At 44.4% G+C, this 16,949-nt stretch overlaps 1 protein-coding gene across 2 annotated transcripts in view; it reads left to right on the top strand.

Annotated features, from left to right (window-relative positions):
* Window positions 1-5,178: 5,178 nt before the first annotated feature.
* LOC134427620 (sphingosine-1-phosphate transporter SPNS2-like) overlaps window positions 5,179-16,949 on the top strand; it is a 137,107-nt gene continuing 125,336 nt past the window's right edge. For both annotated transcript variants that reach the window (XR_010030207.1, XM_063173626.1), the window contains exon 1: window positions 5,179-5,624. Coding sequence is in view for 1 of the 2 variants with exons in the window: in XM_063173626.1 (XP_063029696.1) it covers window positions 5,330-5,624 (295 nt within the window). In the remaining variant the exon portion in view is untranslated. The remainder of the gene's footprint in view (window positions 5,625-16,949) is intronic.

Raw genomic sequence — 16,949 nt, 5'->3', positions numbered from 1 at the left:
TTGGGAGAGCTGTTTGATCCTTGTCTCCCTGGTACAGCATCTCACAAGAAACCTTTGAGCTGGATGAGCTTGTAAATGCTCCTGTGTAATATCAAGTGTCAGTAACACAGGTTAATTCAGCTGAGAAATTTGTGAAGAAAAAAGAAACCATGGTATAACCATGGGCATAATGGGGATGCAGGTGTGCAATTGCAGGGTTGTCATTCTTGTTGTGCAGAGCTGCAATCTGTTTGAAGCCCAAGAATGCACAGTGCAACAGACAGTTGTGTCATTGTCCTGTGTTTTGCCCTCTTAGCCTTGATGACCACCTGATGATATGACTTTTCATAGAATTTCATCAATTTGAGGCTCATATCTGGATAACCCAAAATCCAGGGTTTGTGATCCTGTAGTGTGGTACTCTGTGTAGCTCTATTTTTCTTAAGTGAGAAGCTGTGTGTCTCTGTTTGAGTCCTGATTTTGAATCAGATAAAGCAAAACAGGAAAAGCACAATAATAGCATTGAGTCATAATTATTTACAGTTGAACATGTTAGACTGTTGCATGCCGTTACTGCTCCTGATAATGGTAGGGGCTACACTGGTGTACATTTTGGCAAAGGATTACTTCAGGGAGACTCCGGCCCTTTGACAGTTCTGGTTTAGAGATTGTTGTCAGTTTCTGAAGACAAAAAAGTGAGGTTTTTTTCCTAAGATTTTTACTAACTGAAGAAGAAAACTGGGTTTGAAACAAGCTAGGCTAATTTCCATTATTTCCAAAAGGGCAATGTGATGTTCTCATGATGGTCCAGTTCCTCAGCATCCAGTAACTGCTTAAACTGGGTAAGGTCCAGCCTGGTTATTACATCTGGGATTTTCTTCCACAGGTGGTGCAGCTCCCCACCCTTCCCTGCAAACAGCCATGTTCCCTTGGGAGAGAAGGTGGGAGTCTGCTCATAACCCTCCTGCAGGCCAGGAACAGCCTCTGTGTCAGCTTCTGGACTGTGTCACTGAAGTTAATATTGGCACTGGCAAATGTGGGTTTGTTTCCTCAAAGATAAGTTCTGTTGTCAAACAGAAGCACTTCTGCTCATACTGACCCTCTCTAGAACTCTGGAGATGAGGAAAAATCAATAAGTGCAGACCAGGATAAACTAAAATAAACATTTTCAAGCTTTTATGATACTAACAAAATACTGAAAGGAAGAAAATAATCCCTGAAGGGATACACTCTGTTGACTGCCCTGGGAGAGAGCAAGGCTACTGACAAGGCTACTGAGTCTGTTCTTTCCTCACAGAGATGCAGCCTGCCAGTTCCCTGAGCACAGGACTCGTGCCTGGTTTGCTCTGGTCTCACCCAGACATTGTGTTTGTGGCACTGGCACCAGACAGGGATGGGGTATGGGCTGAGGGGCTCTCAGAGACCAGGAAGGCTGCTAATTCTACCAGTCCTACTAAGTTCACTTGATTCTGCAGGAACTGGCCAGGGCTCATTCTGGAGCAGAGACAATGCCTAATGTGGAAGGAGATGGAAGATGAGCTAGCTGAGTTCAAACTTGCTTTTCAATGTATCCACAAACCTCTTTTTTTGTAGTGATCCCAGTATGAAGGAGACTCCTAGCTTTTAAACAAAACGAAGTATCCCAGTACCAGGAGGATGCTGTCCATCTTTGTCACCTGGGCTATGTGGACACTCCTGTTGTGCAGCCACCATTTCAAGACTGGGTTGTTGTTATGTGCTTTCCTAGGGCTGTGCTCAGATCAATCTAATGACTGAGGTAGGTGCTTGGTAAGCAGAGTGAGAACTGGTATCTTCAGGGCTAGGACTTCAACCCACCTAGCCTGAGCTCCTGTATCATCAAATTACAGCCCATTCTCTCTGCAGGGAGTGCAAGAGCTCATCCTGAATTCAATAATGCACTTTCTAGAAAGGCAATCAAACCTGGATCAGAGGACAGAAAAGGATAGATAATACACTCCTTCTTTAATATTTTGTTCCAGAGGATAATCACTGTAACAAATATGAACCAGATGATTCATTAGAATTTTTCTAACTCCAGCTCTCAGCATTGTTCTGGTTCTTGCTATGCCTTTCCCCCCTTGATTAGAGCTCTTAAAACTGGTGGTTTTCTCCCCATGTTAGAACTTGCACAGTGTAATCAACCTGCCTCTCAATACCCTGTAACAGCCAAGCCCAGCAATGTTTCTGAGCTAGAATCTGTGCTGTTCCTCTTAAAAGCAGTTCAGTTATATGATTCATCCTGCCAGTAAAGACCATTCTATTACACTTTTTCCAGTTCCCTCTGCTTTCTCTTTACATAAACCTCATGACAGGGATGCACTGGCATCATCTGTGTTTGTGAGTTTTCCATCTACGGTGGAAGGTGTCAGGGTTGGCTGCAAGATTCTGTGTGTCCACATAACTCACTGCCCAACCAATGTCTTTGTGCTGTATCTGTGGTTGTCTCTGAGCTGAAACTTCTCCCTGCATCAGGAATAAAAGGATGCTCTTGCATGCTCCTTCAGCTTGGTCCTGCATTGCTCCATGCTCAATGGCCAGCAGAAGTCTGCCTGATATGTTGACCTTTAATTGGAAGTTGGTGTTTGGGATGATTTTTTTCTTTTCTTGGGGATTTGCTGGATTGAGGAGATTTGGTGAAGTCACTCCCTAGTCTTTTTAGGCAGTTATTCTAATGTGCATTAAGGCACCATGGCTCCAGTGTTAGCTGTGTTTGTGTGCTTGATACTGGTAAAGGAAAAGAAAAATGAAATTAAACACCTGTTCCTTAAGAAAATGGTGCTTTCTTAGCTGCTTTCAGGAGAGCCATCTGACTCAAGAGACTCTGGTCTTTAATTTTACCCTGCCTTTTAATCTCATTGACATTTTCTGAACATTGTTTTCTGTGTGCAGAGCCTGGGGTAGACCAAGAAGTGAGAAAATAGACTGTGAGAGTCTAATAGCAGAGAGTAGAATAGACTGTGGAGCAGACCATTTGTATCTGAGGGCTCCTGGACACTTTGGCTGCTCTCTGTGGGACTCCTTGAAGTGGCACTTCAGCTGTGTTTAGTGCCTGATAAGTTAAAAAACCCATGAGTTTTGCCTCCACTGCTGAGCAAGCCAAGTGGTGCTTGTGAAGCCATTTCATTTCTTTTTTCCTTTTTCTTATTTTCTTCCTTTTCCTTTTTTCTTTCTTTTTCTTCTTTTCACTTCTACCATTTTCTATTGGTTTGGTGTTTGTTTGGTTTGTTTTTGTGTTTCCTTTTGGACTATATAACATGTGAGCACTGTGACTTAACCAAATTAGATACACCACTAGCATTCTGAAATTAGTGGGGGCATGAATAAGCACTTTTGTCAAAATAACTGTTCCCATATACATCTGAACTGCAGATGCTGCTATGGAGCAAAAAACTACTCCCTAGACTTCAATAAGTCAACCTGAACATTATCATTAAACCAGATATGTTGTTTCTGTTTTGGAAATGAACTCTGGAACATCTGTGCAGACCCATTCCCAATGTTCATTTGTCACCTCTCACAGTTTGGGAGTGTCACCTATCTCCGGAAATGGTGTTTGCTCCTTTCTCAGCGGTGTTGCACAAACAGCCCTGAATTGCAGGTGACTCACCAAAAGTGCCCTTTTCTCTGGTAGCATCCTGAGGGTCACGTTGGTGGCATCTCCCCAGATTTCTGGCATAGTCTGAATCTGGTGTCATTGGTGGGCAGGGTGTGACACAGCCAGCTATGCTGAGCACACACACACATGGGCTGTGCTGCAAGCAGCTCTGTGTTCTTCAGGGAAAGGCAGGGGGGGTTTGTTTAAATACCTGAGAGACAAAGGCTTTAATCACAACACATTTTCTTAGGTAATATCAACAAACTGAGAGAAATGTGAAATTGTAACATGCTGGTTTTGGACGTGTGTTGGTTCTCCTGCAGCCTTTTTATTTCTCTGGTTTTAGTTACCTTTTGTAGTTTTATGACAGGTATGACAGGCTGGAGCCACTCTGCTTGTGAACACTTTTATCTCTTTGAAGATTCTCCTTTTGAAATGAAATGTTTCTTGGCCGTTCTTAGCTCAAAGGTGGAACTTTATAGGGAGCGGGATGGAACTGTTGGCAGTGGGGGGAACTCCAGAGCAATTTTACTTCCTTTGAAGATGTGTGTTGTTCCTGAAGCTACTTTTGTGCAATAGGAAAATCATCTGGGGCCAAGCAGGAAGTTGTGAGGTCTGTGGCACATCCCAGCGAGCCCTCGCCCTGCATTGCACTGTCCCTTCCCTGCCCAGGAGACAGCTCTGGGCACTCAGGATAGGCAAGGAGAATTTTGGACAGATTTATTCTTAAAATCTACATCTGAGGGTTGGCCTGCACGGCCCACATGGAGTTCATTGTTGGGTACAAGCCAGTAGTGCTGGAGCCATTGGTTTTGTTTGGTGGGTTTGTTTTTCTTCCAACTACCTCCACACTTCCACCTGTATGTTAGAAGCTCGTTGTGCAGTGCTGAAGAATAACAAAGGTAGATAAAGGAAATTCATTACATGACCCAATGCTCTGGTGGCGCTGGGTAGGTAAGACCCGGCCTCTCCAGGCTGAGGTGAACTGAGGGAGAATCCCCTCACAGCCGGGCTGAGGGATCACCTGAGGCGGACAGAGGGAAAACCTCCTCATGCCCGGGATGGGTTGGGCTGAGGGATCACCTGAGGCAGACAGAGGGAAAACCTTCTCATGCCCGGGATGGGTTGGGCTGAGGGGGGATCCCCTCAGGGCCGAGCTGAGCTTTCTGAGGAACCGCCCGGTCTGAGGCGGGCTGAGGGAAGACCCGCTCCTGGCTAGGCTGAGGGATTCCCTCAGGGCACATGGGGGGTGCTGAAGGGGACACCTTCGGGGCCACACTGAAAACAGAGGAGGCGCCGACCTAAAGCGCCTGCCGGACCCTTCGGGTCCGATCTGAGGAGGAACCCCGAGGCGGGCTGAGGGGACACCCCTACGGGCTGGTCCCTGGACGGCTGAAGGGCCGGTGCAGGGCACAGCTGAGGCGGCACCTGCTAGGGCCGGTTCGAGGGCTGCGCCGCCCCGGGCCGGCCGCACGGACCCCTCGGGGCCGCTGGGGCGGGGCGCGCACGGCAGCCGAGCCGGGGCGGGGCGGGGCGCGGGGCAGGGGCGGAGCTTCCCGCCGCGCCGGGCTCAGCCCTCTCGGGCTGTCACTGCCGGCCTGTCCCGGGGAGGCTCAGGACGACCGCGGGATGCGGCGCTGAGCGCGCTCCGGTCGCTCTCTCCGTCCGTCCGTCTGTCTGTCTGTCGGTCTCCCCGCCCGGGCTCCCGCACGCCGAGATTCCCTTCCGCAGCCCATGATGTGCCTGGAAAGCGACGGCTCCTCCGGCAGCAGCCCGGTCTGCGGCGGGCGGCTCCGATCTGGAGACGAGGAGGAGGAGGAGGACGGCGAGCGGGGCTGCTGCGGCCGGGGTGCCGAGGGCGAGGTGCAGACCCTGTCGGGCAGGATGAACCCCCCGGCGGCCGGCAAGCACCTCGACCGCCCCACCGCCCTCCGCAAGGCGCCGACCCTCGGCCGGGCCCGGGTAGCGGCCGCCGGCATCCTCAGCGTGGGCAACGTGCTCAACTACCTGGACCGGTACACCGTGGCAGGTGAGCGCACCCCGCGGCTGTGAGGGCATCCCCCGCTGCCCAAAGACAGCCCTTCCCGGACACGGTGCAGCCGCCGCCGTCCCCAGGGTTGTCGCGGGCTCGGGTCAGCGGGGCTCGCCCGCCGTGCCGGAGCTGGAGAGGAGGGATGGCGTGAGGGATGCGGCGCGGCCGGTGCCCATTGTGCAGCCCCTCCGGTATTGTTCTCTAGTTTGTTTGAATTTTATCGAAAATAAGCGGAGCGCCCTTTGTTTGTGTGGGCTCGATGAAATGGAATCGGCGCTCGCTGGGATTCGGGAGGGAGCGGTGTCCGCAGCACGGTGCGAGCGCAGGGCGCTCGGCGAGGCTCGGGGTCATGGCAGACGCGTTATCGATCCCGGCTCAGGGCGAGCGCTGCGGGCGACAGGTGCAGCTGCGGCCGGGGAGACACACACAGCCTGCTGCCGCACGGGGGGGACGGGCGAGCGGGGTGTCCTTGGGTGAAAATCGCAGCGAAGCAAATCCCCTCTGCTTTGTCTCTGCGGAGCGCGTCCAGCCTGGAGCGGGCGGCTGCCCTTCAGCCCTGTGCCAAGGAGGGTCCCTTCCCTGCAGAACTCCCGAGCGAGTGGCAGCTGAGCTAGGAGGAGCAGCTAGGCAGCTGCAATGCACTTTGCAAAGCTCGGTTTTCTTAAGGTAAACACTCAAAATGATGCGCTGGTGGGTGTGTGACCAGCCGTAGTGTGCGAGCCACTATGTTCCTCAGTACTTACTACTACGGTGAAGCTCAGCTCCAAAGCAAATGCCTGTTTGGATGTTTACTCTGCCATCCCTAGAGAGGACTCCTTGTTTATTCTTGTCAGGCAATAACAGCAGGGAAGAAGATCATCACTGAACTTTTTCTAATTAGAAATGAAGTAGGCTTGTTGGTAATCAACTGTCTCATGCCATTAGAATATAATACATATTCTCTGTTTGGCAATACTGATAATTTTATCTTCAGAGCTTACAAAGGGGTTTGTGCATGTATAAATTTTTCTCTATGCATATATATGTTTTAATCACCAGGACTCAATGTGGTGTTAAGCAAATCCAATATTTGTTTATACTACATTAAAATAATATATGTTTGTAGGGCAGTGATAGAGAGCAAGGGACATAAATCTAAGTCACTGTTGTTAGAATAAATTTGCCAGGTTGTATTTATTTTGTCTGGAGTAGGGAGATGGGGAGGATTAGAAGGAGAATTTAGCTGGCACCATTGTGGCTTTTTTGTTTTTCTTTTTAGATATGGCTTGTTCCTTCAGGAAATGTAAAGGCCAGTATTGGAAGATATTAAGTACTCAGCTGGTAGTCAGTCTGTTACAGAAGGAAGCTTGAAGATAGAAGGTTAACCTGTTATTATTGAAGGAAATTTTAGTGTGCTCCCTTGCCCTCAAATAGGGACCTCTCTAAGTGGAGTTTTTCTACCAAGCACCTTTAATGCATGGCAAGTTTCCTTTTTAGGAAGCTATTCCCCCCATCATGCAATCTTAAAAAAAAATTTAAAAATCACATCTAGTTCACCTATTTGCTGTGTAGCACTTCCATTGAGACCTTTGCCATCTGATTTTTCTGCCTGCAAGAACTGAAAGCATCTTCTTTTCTGGAAAGGCTGGAGAGTGCCTGACCAAGCAGAAGACAAAAATGCCTGCTTGCTGTATGTGGCATTGCCAAACCCAGTGCTGTGACTGCTGCTATTCCTAGGACAAGCTCTGGTATTACTGTGCTCAGTAACTGCCCTGTGGAACTTATCTATTAACATGCAGCTTGATATCAAAGGTTTAAGATCTCAGACATCAGACTTGCCTTTGGGGACAGAATCAAACTTTGCATGGGCTTTTTGTCTTCTGTCAATTGGTATTTACTTTTCAAACTGGTGTAATATAAAGTGCTAATCTAAAACATGAAATAATTTAAATCCAGTGTAATGGAAGAGTTGTGGTAATAAAAATTATATGTTTTGAGCTCAAAACTGACTTGATTATAAAGTCTTCTCTAAAAGTAATCTTTACTTTTGTATTTTGAGTCTTAGTGCATACCACATGCTTATGTGATGTGCACTTGCAGATGAATCAAGCCAGCACTTTGAATATGCAGCTCATGTCTCAAGACAGGTAATAATTAGTAAATACAACTCTCCAGACCTTCAAAGTACATTTCAAATATGAATTGTTGCTGCAACCTAATAAGGGATTTTAACACCAGCCACGTTATGGCAGGGGAAGTAGCATCAGAAGTTATGATTTACCTAAGGCCAGTGGACTGTTGTGAGAACTGGAATTAATTTCTGGTTCCAGCTCTATTTGAAACAAGTGTTAGAAGAGCAGCAGTTCCAATGGAAACTGGTTCCTGAGGATTTGTCTCCAGGGTGATCCCTGCTGTGGATTCTCTGATGTCAAATAAGTTGACCTTTGTCATTAGCCTTTCTCTTCTTGTCTTATAAGAATCTTGCATCTACCCAACCATTTTTTTTTTTAATGAAAGTGTTGGAAGCTTTGGGACTTCTTCCTGCTGTCAGATTTAGTCAAAGGCAGGTCAGTGGCCTCAAAAGCAATTAGCAAGCAGCTGACAGGCAGACATAAGCAAACAGAGTATCCAGCAGTATGGGCACAATACTCACAATACTCCAAGTACATCTTCTGTCTTACTTGAGAACTTAGTTGCAATCATTTTGGTTGGCCAAAAAGTATAAGAAAAAGCAAGTATATATTTAGTGTATATATATATATATATATATATAAACATACAAAGTATATGCAAGTATGTATTTATTTACTGGGATAAAATCATATACAGAGTTATTTCCATTTGTAATTTCCTGAGTATCTGCCACTATTTTCTAACATAGCCTCACAGAAACTGGATAATATGTATCCAGTCAATGTAAGAGCATCTTATGTAATAGAAAGAACTAGGCTGACCTGTCCTATAGCACATCTTGCCCTTAAAAGTAAAAGCTTTTGCATTGCTACAAAGCAAACAGCAAATGTGTTGTTTCTTGGTGTTTACACTCTGGAAACATAAACATTGTGTATAATGAGTTGGTTTTGGGTAATCTGTTTTTTTTTTTCAAGTACAACACACAAGGAAGTAGCTGCCTGTTTTCCTGGTTTTGGTTTAATGACTTCCCAGAATGGACTAAATGAGTTTATGATGGGATTTGCCTTTTTGGTATCTGGGACAGAGCTTGAGTGCAGTTTCCAAGATACAGGGCATACACAGCTTCACACCTGACACTAAGTTTGCAGCTTTTTTGGGAGTGCATGATGAAAATGGGCCTCCACTGAGGACTGGCCTGTTTCTTAAGGTTTCAGAATAAATTTCTTCCAGTACTTAAAAATAAAGAGTCTGCACAGCGTTAGTGTGTATTTCAATAAGGTTTACAAAGAGTTGGAAATTTCCAGTGTGTGTGGAGTATATTGGAACATACTGATGTTTGGGAGAAGCTGTCCCAAACAAAAAGTGCCAGTGCCTCTACTGTGGCTCTTGTAAAGAAAAGATTGAAAACTCAATCAGTGCTGAGCATTACCAACTTGAAGGGAAATGATCCTCTGCAATTTTCTTAATAGGTTTTTGACCATACTGATAACAGCTGCCTGTGGAGAAAGCACTCTTTCAAAAGCTGTGATATTTCACTGCTATTACGATAGCAAACAAGGGGAAAACAAAAATAATGAAACCATTGCAGATTTCCTGTGAAACTGCAGGATTTCAGCCATCCCACGATGCTAGGACATATCTTCTTCCTTAATGAAGTTTTGGGAAAAGTCATCTTGCCTTCAGAAGCTTGGAATGTGGTTTCACAATTATACCATGGGTGACCTTTTACTGTGCCTGCTGTTGACGATGGAAGTAGTCTTGCTTCATTAGGGTGTCACCTCCACCTTCTAATTCAGATGCTGCTTCCTGGCATTTCTGTAGTGCTTTAATTTAAAGGTAACGATTTAATTAAGCTGGAGAACTACCCAGCAAAGTAAATGAGTCTCACTATCCCACTACAGAAGGGGAAACCAAGTTGCAGAATGTTGGTGATTTGCCTGTGGTAATGGAGTTAGGGGCAGAGCCTTCCCTGGTATCAGCTCATCCTTGAGGTTCTCTATCCCTGTCACACAGTATGTCACAGACTTTGGTCTGCTGGATTTGTCCTTTAAATGTCTGCAACTTGCTAATAACTGTATTTGTGTTAATTAGCCTCTCATTACAACACGTAGTTGCAAATCAAATGCCATTCTTTGAAGATACACACATGCAAATGATCGCTGAAAGTTGAAAGTCGAGTTTACAACTATGCAGTACAGACTGCAGCTGAAGGGTTAGGAAAGGTTCAGCACTAACTCTCAAGTGCAAAGACATTCAAGAGGTTGTGAGCCAAAACTGCTTCTTTTTATTGTGAGCTCACATTTCTGATAGCAACATAGTGCCCCATTGAGTGTTTCTTAGTGAATGTAGTCAGAGAACTCACATGGAATGGGATAAAAGAGCCCCTTCTCCCCTTGTAACAGGACTGTGCTCAGTGCTCATAGCTTCAGGGAGGGAAGTATTGAGAGGCAGTGCAAGCACCCAGGACACAGCTCTGGAAGGGCTGAAATGCTGGAAAATGTTAGAAAATGATACTGACAGAATGCACTTGAGGCAGCAGTGCTGCCAGCTCACACATGTGAGGGTGTGAGAAAAGTGTTGCACTTGGGCAGCAGGGACCTGCTACTGACTCAAATCCAACTACTCCTGCTTTGGGAGCAGAAATTAGACTTGAACCTCATGCACTTCCAAACAGGAGACAGAAAGTGCTCTGCAGCACAGTGATGGGGACTGTGCCACAGCATCTTGTTCTCCAGTGTTGTTTCCCTGTGTGCTGGGCTGTATTGCAAAGGCTGCTGCTTCCTGTTTGCTGATTCTTATGCGAGCTGGCAGGATTTGTTCCAGAGTATTTTACATTTCAAGTGAAGTCTTATTATGTTTAATCATAGTATTTTTTTCTTCCTTGTGCTGTAGGTTTGCCAGATACTAACTATCTTTGTTATTATGTGCAGATTTTCCTGTTTGACTCTGAGATCCTCTTTCATGCATGTTGATTAATTTTATCCCCAAAGCATCCAAGGCATCACAGCCAGAGAATGTGGCCTTTATTACATGGAGTTAATACACTCATAAATATTGAGTGTGTTCTTAAGAATAATGTAATGATCTTACTAGTCCCTTGATCTCTGTGACTGTCAACACCAGCAGCTTTGTGATAAAGCTTCTCTGGTCAAAAGTGTGGGAAATCTGTAATCATTCCTTCAGACTTTTCAAATACCACACCAAGCTGCAAGAGGGCTAAATTCTAATAAATGGGACTGAGAACATTTACTCTTCATTTTTTCTGGTACACTGGGCATGAGAAGCAAATGAGCTGCTGATGACATAGCACAATGGGTGATAAATATGAACAGATATTGTTAAAAACTGGTGACTTTTCCTGGAATACAAAATCCCATAGCTCTTGCTTGGTATTTCAATTGCTGAGGAACTGGTGGTTGAAAGGTGTTATAATGTATCACATCAAATAAGGTTTGTAAAGGTAAAGTTTCTAAAGGTAAAGTTTGTAAACTTGAGGTTCCTTACAACTATCAGAAGCTCTGGTACCTCTTCAGGAGATGCAATGGGAAACCATGACTTTATTTGACAGATAAAAATTAGGAACCCCAGATATCAGAACTCTTCTAAGTTGCCTGTTTGCATCATCATTGCTTGATGTGTGTTATAGACCAGGACGTTGTTGTGCTGCTTCTATGGAATCAGGTGGTGCCTCCAAAGTGCTTACAGTCCACATCTGTCTCCATATCTCCAAGATACATCAGAGAGCTGCAGGCCAAGGGTGGAGAGCCAGAGGGACACAAGAGACAGCACTGGTCAGTGGGAGGGTCCCAGAGGATGAGCAGATGTGGCTTTTTGGTAGGCAGTATAGCCAAGGGGTGAGGAGGGAAGAAAAGGGCAGCTTTCAGCAAGAGTTTACAAAAAGCATCTTCCAAAAATGATGAACATCACAGGAGAAAGGATGAAGATGTCTGCTGGAAATGGTTAAAGGAGGATAGTGCCCTTCTGGCTGAGGGAGTTTTGTGGAAATTGGCAATATGGATGTAGGGTGATGAATGTTCTAGAAAAAATGTGTTTGTGCAAAATGAGTCCTGCAAAGAACCTGCGAGGTGCCTAAGGGGCCAGGGAAGTTAATGGGAGCTGAGCAAAATGGGCTTGGGCTCAGAGCCCAGAGAGGTGTAAGTGAGGTGAACAACACCTCATGGTTTCCAGAAAACTTTTGAGTACACATCTTGGCATGGACCTCTCCTGTAAATTGAATTTTTGGTGAACTGGTCTGAAAATCAAGAGGCAAATCTGAGACAGGTAGGGGCAAAATAAGAGAAAGAAACCCCCAAACAACCTGAACCAAACAACAATCCCCCAGTCATTACTACTGAGTTCTTAACTATTAGATGCCCCCTTTGACTTTGGTGCTGTAAAACCTCTCACCCTGCAATTCATTGACTGAATGAGTACCCCACCTAGAACTGCTGAACTGCTGAGCACAGCAGGCACCTCATGCACGGCTTTTCTTTTCTTGACACATCTGTTTTCATTGTTATTTTGAGTGTGTTTTTGGCTGATGTAACCCAGCTATTTCTGTAGGGTTGCAGGGAAAGGAAGTGAAAGGGAGGGAGCACCAATATCCTTGCTCCTGGTTTTACAACAGCGTGTAAAAAATGAGGAGGATGAGGATGTAAGGGGTCCTGGCTGACTGAGGGGAAGGGGAATCATTCCCACTTGTGGTCATGACTTTGGGCCTGTCACAGTCAGGAGGGGCTGAAGGTTTCTTTTGGAAGCTGCTCAGGATGCTCTGGTGGCTCTGTCCACTCTCCATGGTGCTCTGTGGGTTTCAGGGCAGCCTCTGCACAAGGCATGGCTGCAACCACCACGTTATCTCTCACGATAGAAAATTGCAGAAGTCTTCTGTCAGGCTGAACCTTCTAGAGAGCAATGGAGCATGTTGTGAGAACAACATCCCACATCTTCTGTGCTTCTGGTTTTGAGGAGATAGGTATCAACCAATCCTCCTTCTCCAGAACTGATCTCCTGCCACAACTGAAATCACAGAGCAATTTTAGCTTTAGAGAAGGGAGAGAAATAACAGAAGAAAAACCAGGCTTTGTGCCTTGCCTTTCCTAAGTTCAGACTTGAGCAATATGAACATACCAGGGTTATGTTGTTGGTGAGCAATATTATCTCCTATGGAGATTTCTTGTTTGTTTCTTTTGTTGTTGCTGTGTTTTAAATATATTTCTTATATATTTCTTATGCTTCTCCTGGTGGCCAGCAACTGCAGTAGCTGAACAGAAGAGCAGGGGGAAAAGACCAGTGTTTATCTGGAGAATAGCTGCAGTAACAGCTTGGAGTTTGGCTGGCAGAGTGAGAGAACCCCATGCTGGAATGAAAATCCTTTCAGCCTTGGCATGTGATGATTTTTTTGTTTAATTTTTTTTATTTTAAGGCTGCACTGAACCAAAACTGCAGTAATCCATCTTACTCCTTGTTCAGGCTTCTGCCAATAATTATGTAAATAACAGATCACAGTTAATTATTTGTTTCATAGCTTCCTATTTTCCCTATTTGTATTTGTAACATATCATTATTGTCCTAGAATACAGCTCTGTGTTCTTGGCAGCATGGAAAACAACAAAAATGGGTGAAGTGACAGTGGCAGCAGGACTGGTGTCTGTGTGAAGTGTGCAAGGCCTGAGTGAAACCTGCTGAAGGTTACCTCTGATTCCCATGGCTGTCCTGGGATTTGCTGATCTGTGCTCTCTGCATATTCTCATTTCAGACAAGTGATCCCTCAGGAGGGTTTGCCAACAAAGCAGTATGGATCTGAAAGGTGGAGGGGGGGTCTTGCCCTGCTGTGGATTTGTGATTTTCACTTCTCTCTGCCTGTCACGTTTGTATTTCATGATTTGTGCTGTGTGGTGGTCATGACCTTGGAAGTTTTGCTTTTCATCCTGGCTTAGGCAGCTGCTTTAGTTCAGCTTTCCTACCAGGTGGGCAGTTTGGGAAGTTCACAAATCACTGTGTGCTCTTGCTGTGTTCCTGTTCAGTGAGACTTTTCATTTGAAAATGGGAGACTATGACTGGATTTCTTTTCTGAGAATTTTGGATGAGATTCTGTATTCTCATTTTCACATTGCCTTTAGTGTTGGGTGGTTTTTTCCATCAGACTGGTGCTTGTAAACTTTGCCTCGGCCAGACCCACTGGGGCTTGGCTGTCCCAAGCTGTAGGATGTAAATAAATTGATGTGACATCAGCTGACCAAGTGCCACTGCTGCCCAGGCCTCAGTCCCTGGGCAGGTTGGTGGATGAAATGTTGTTTATGGGATGCTGAATCAGAGCTGCTGCAGCACTTTGGGCCAGGCACTAATTTTGTGCAGTTTCAGGCGTGTTCTCAGTGCTAAATAATAATTAATACAGAATTGCAACACTATTAATAAATACCAACAGTACAAACTATGCAATAAGGAGAAATTATTTCTATTGCACTAGTGTGGCTCATAAAGTGGGGTCATTGCATTGGTGTGCTGAGCTATTAGAACTCAAATTCTGCTGCACTTATACCAGTGTTAAACCATTCCTCATAGTCTTGTTATTTCCGTCCAGCAGGCAGAAATGCTGACTAACTTTCAGGATAACAATCTTTTATATATTCAGGAAACAAAATACCCAAGGGCCACTGGTGACTGACAGCTACAGTGCTCTGATTAAAACTGACAGTTCCTGATCAGCTCTGGCTTGGATGTGTTAGTTCTTTTTCTCATGGGAAGAGAAGACAGAGGACAAAAAATTATTTAATGTAACAGTATTAGGATATGAGACTTTTTTTTTCTCCTTTGCAATTTTCCAGGAATTTATAACTCAGAAGTACCAAAGTACCTGAGTAATAGTGCTTGGAAGGGCCAACATTAATCTCTCCATGATGACTTTCCTAAAACAAGGTACAGAAAATGCCAAGTGTTGGCTTCTAGTCATTGATTTTTGACTGTAAGAACAATATGCTGATTAGTTAAAATCTGGTGTTTGCCTGTTTTATTCCCAGCTGGTATTAAGACAAGGAAGATTTTTTTTTCCCCTTGAAATGGGAGGAATTGTGATGCTGGTGCTCATACAGACTACACAAGCAATTACTCAATCCCTAATGAAAAACCTTGAGTCACTGGTCAGAACATGAGGTTGTTGGGAGCCATAGTGAGTACATCTCCTGCCCTCCTCCCTTGCCTTTCTCTCCAACAGCATTTCTTAGTATATTGAGGAAATAACTTTATTTCCTTCACCTCTGTGTTTATTTCATCTCCTTTTTGCAGGTACAGAGATGCTGGGTGCTCAGGAGCAGTTAACAACACCTCCCCAGCATCTGTTGCTTTTCAGCTCTGGGTGTACCTTGAACTGTACAGAAAAGCTGCAAAGGCAATAAAATTAACGAGTTCTCTTCATTACTTCATTATAGAAGGGTCTTGGCAGATCTGCTAAAGTTTAGGGTCACTTGCTATTTCCTTCATGAAACATATTTTTAAGTAGTTGAAATTTTCACCTCTTACATGTCAGCAATTCCAGCTGTTTAAGGTGCAGTGGCAGCACTTTATGTTACTACAAAGCTATCAAAATTTTCAGGTTTTTGGGCTGTGAATCAAGACAGTTTCAACAGTTGCTGAAGAAAAGAGAAATAAATCACTTTTGGCCTGCATTTCACTGTGCTTTTTAAACTTCTATCTGGAAGTGGCCAAAGTTAGTAATGCTTCTGTAGCCATATTATGTTCAAAAATATGTAATGGTTTAAATGTCAAACTGCACCTCATTGCAAGCTTACATTTGCCTCTCAAGTGTGCATTTAAATCATTGCATTGCTGAAAGCCACTTAACAAGAATAAATCAGAAGTGGAGCTGATGTTTGAATAAAACCAGGAGTTATGTGAGTGGCTGGAGAGAGGTCTCTGTCTGTAAGCAGATGCAATCAAATCTGAATCAGGATTTAACAATTTTGATTTAAATATTTAGTCAAGCTCTATTATACCATCCCTTCTCATTTTCTACATGAATGGGAAATACGTTCATCACCATTTAGAAATTCCTGGGCTTTGTAACCTGATGATGTTTGGTTTTATTCACTCAGACTTGTGCAATTGAAGCACAAACCACTTCAGGCCCGAATGGGAGAGATTTCCTGGGCCCCTGCTGCCTGCAGAAGAGCTCTGTGTGCACAGCCTGAGCCCAGCAGTGGGAGAGCTCCCACTGTCCAGGCAGTCATGGATGCCCCACCTGTGGTTTCTGGCCAGAAAACAGCAGGCAGGCTCAGCCATGGAGTGGACACAACAGTCAGTAGGTTTGTATCACTGATCTGATAATTAAGGTGTTTGTAAATTCCATTAATCACCCTTTTGGCTGGCAAGATCTCTATTTTTCAATGCTCCAGTTCTCTTGTAGATTAAAACAAATGCATGAAAGTTTTTGCTTTAATGAAGAAAGCTGCTAAAAAGAAAATTTATTATTATTAATTGTTTATTTTTTATTTTATTTTATTTTATTTCTCCACTGTTTTCAGGTGTTACTTTTATTCTGCAGGAGCAAGGTTTTGGTGGTTTTTTTGATCAATGCCTTTGACACAATATAGAAAGATCCCTATTTGCAGCTTCCATTCAAACATGTGGTCTCCAGTTGCCTCTGCTAGTATTGAGTCATCAAGACAGAAGAACTAAAATACAGATCTTAAAGTCATGCAGGAAGTTTCTATTTAAAAAAAATAGTTTTTTAAGTATGGGATTTCTAAAATATATCGGCTCCTTTGTAATTACACACTTTAGATATTAATACATATAATTATGAAAGTATAATTAGACTCTGGTAGGTAGTGTCATAAAAATTTTAAGGTAGATTTAAAAATATCTTGTTTCTAAATATCCCAACAAGAGAAATTTTTCTTTAGTGATATTCTTGGGCTTAGTCTGGAGGACCTGATTCTAGACTCTGGGTTTTTTGCTTTGGGTTTTTTTCCTTTTAACCCAGAATTCAGTAGAGACTGAATTATTCTGTCTTTTAAAGGACAGGCTCCTTCTCCTAGGCTTCTTCTGTAAGATTTCAGGGCTGGAGGGAAGCAAGAGCACGCTTTGGATAATTTTAGGTTAGAGATTGTTGTTACAGAGGAGTCTCTTGGCAGTTCTTAGAAAGGCAGGCAGTGGAAGACTTGGTTGGTGGGAAGCTGGAAGAATGCAGCACCCACAAGTGTTAGGGACCAAGGG

This window comes from Melospiza melodia, chromosome 21, assembly GCF_035770615.1.
Source record: "Melospiza melodia melodia isolate bMelMel2 chromosome 21, bMelMel2.pri, whole genome shotgun sequence".
Classification (NCBI taxonomy): domain Eukaryota; kingdom Metazoa; phylum Chordata; class Aves; order Passeriformes; family Passerellidae; genus Melospiza; species Melospiza melodia.
The sequence above is the reverse complement of the archived record's forward strand: the minus strand, read 5'-3'. Positions and strand labels throughout refer to the sequence as shown.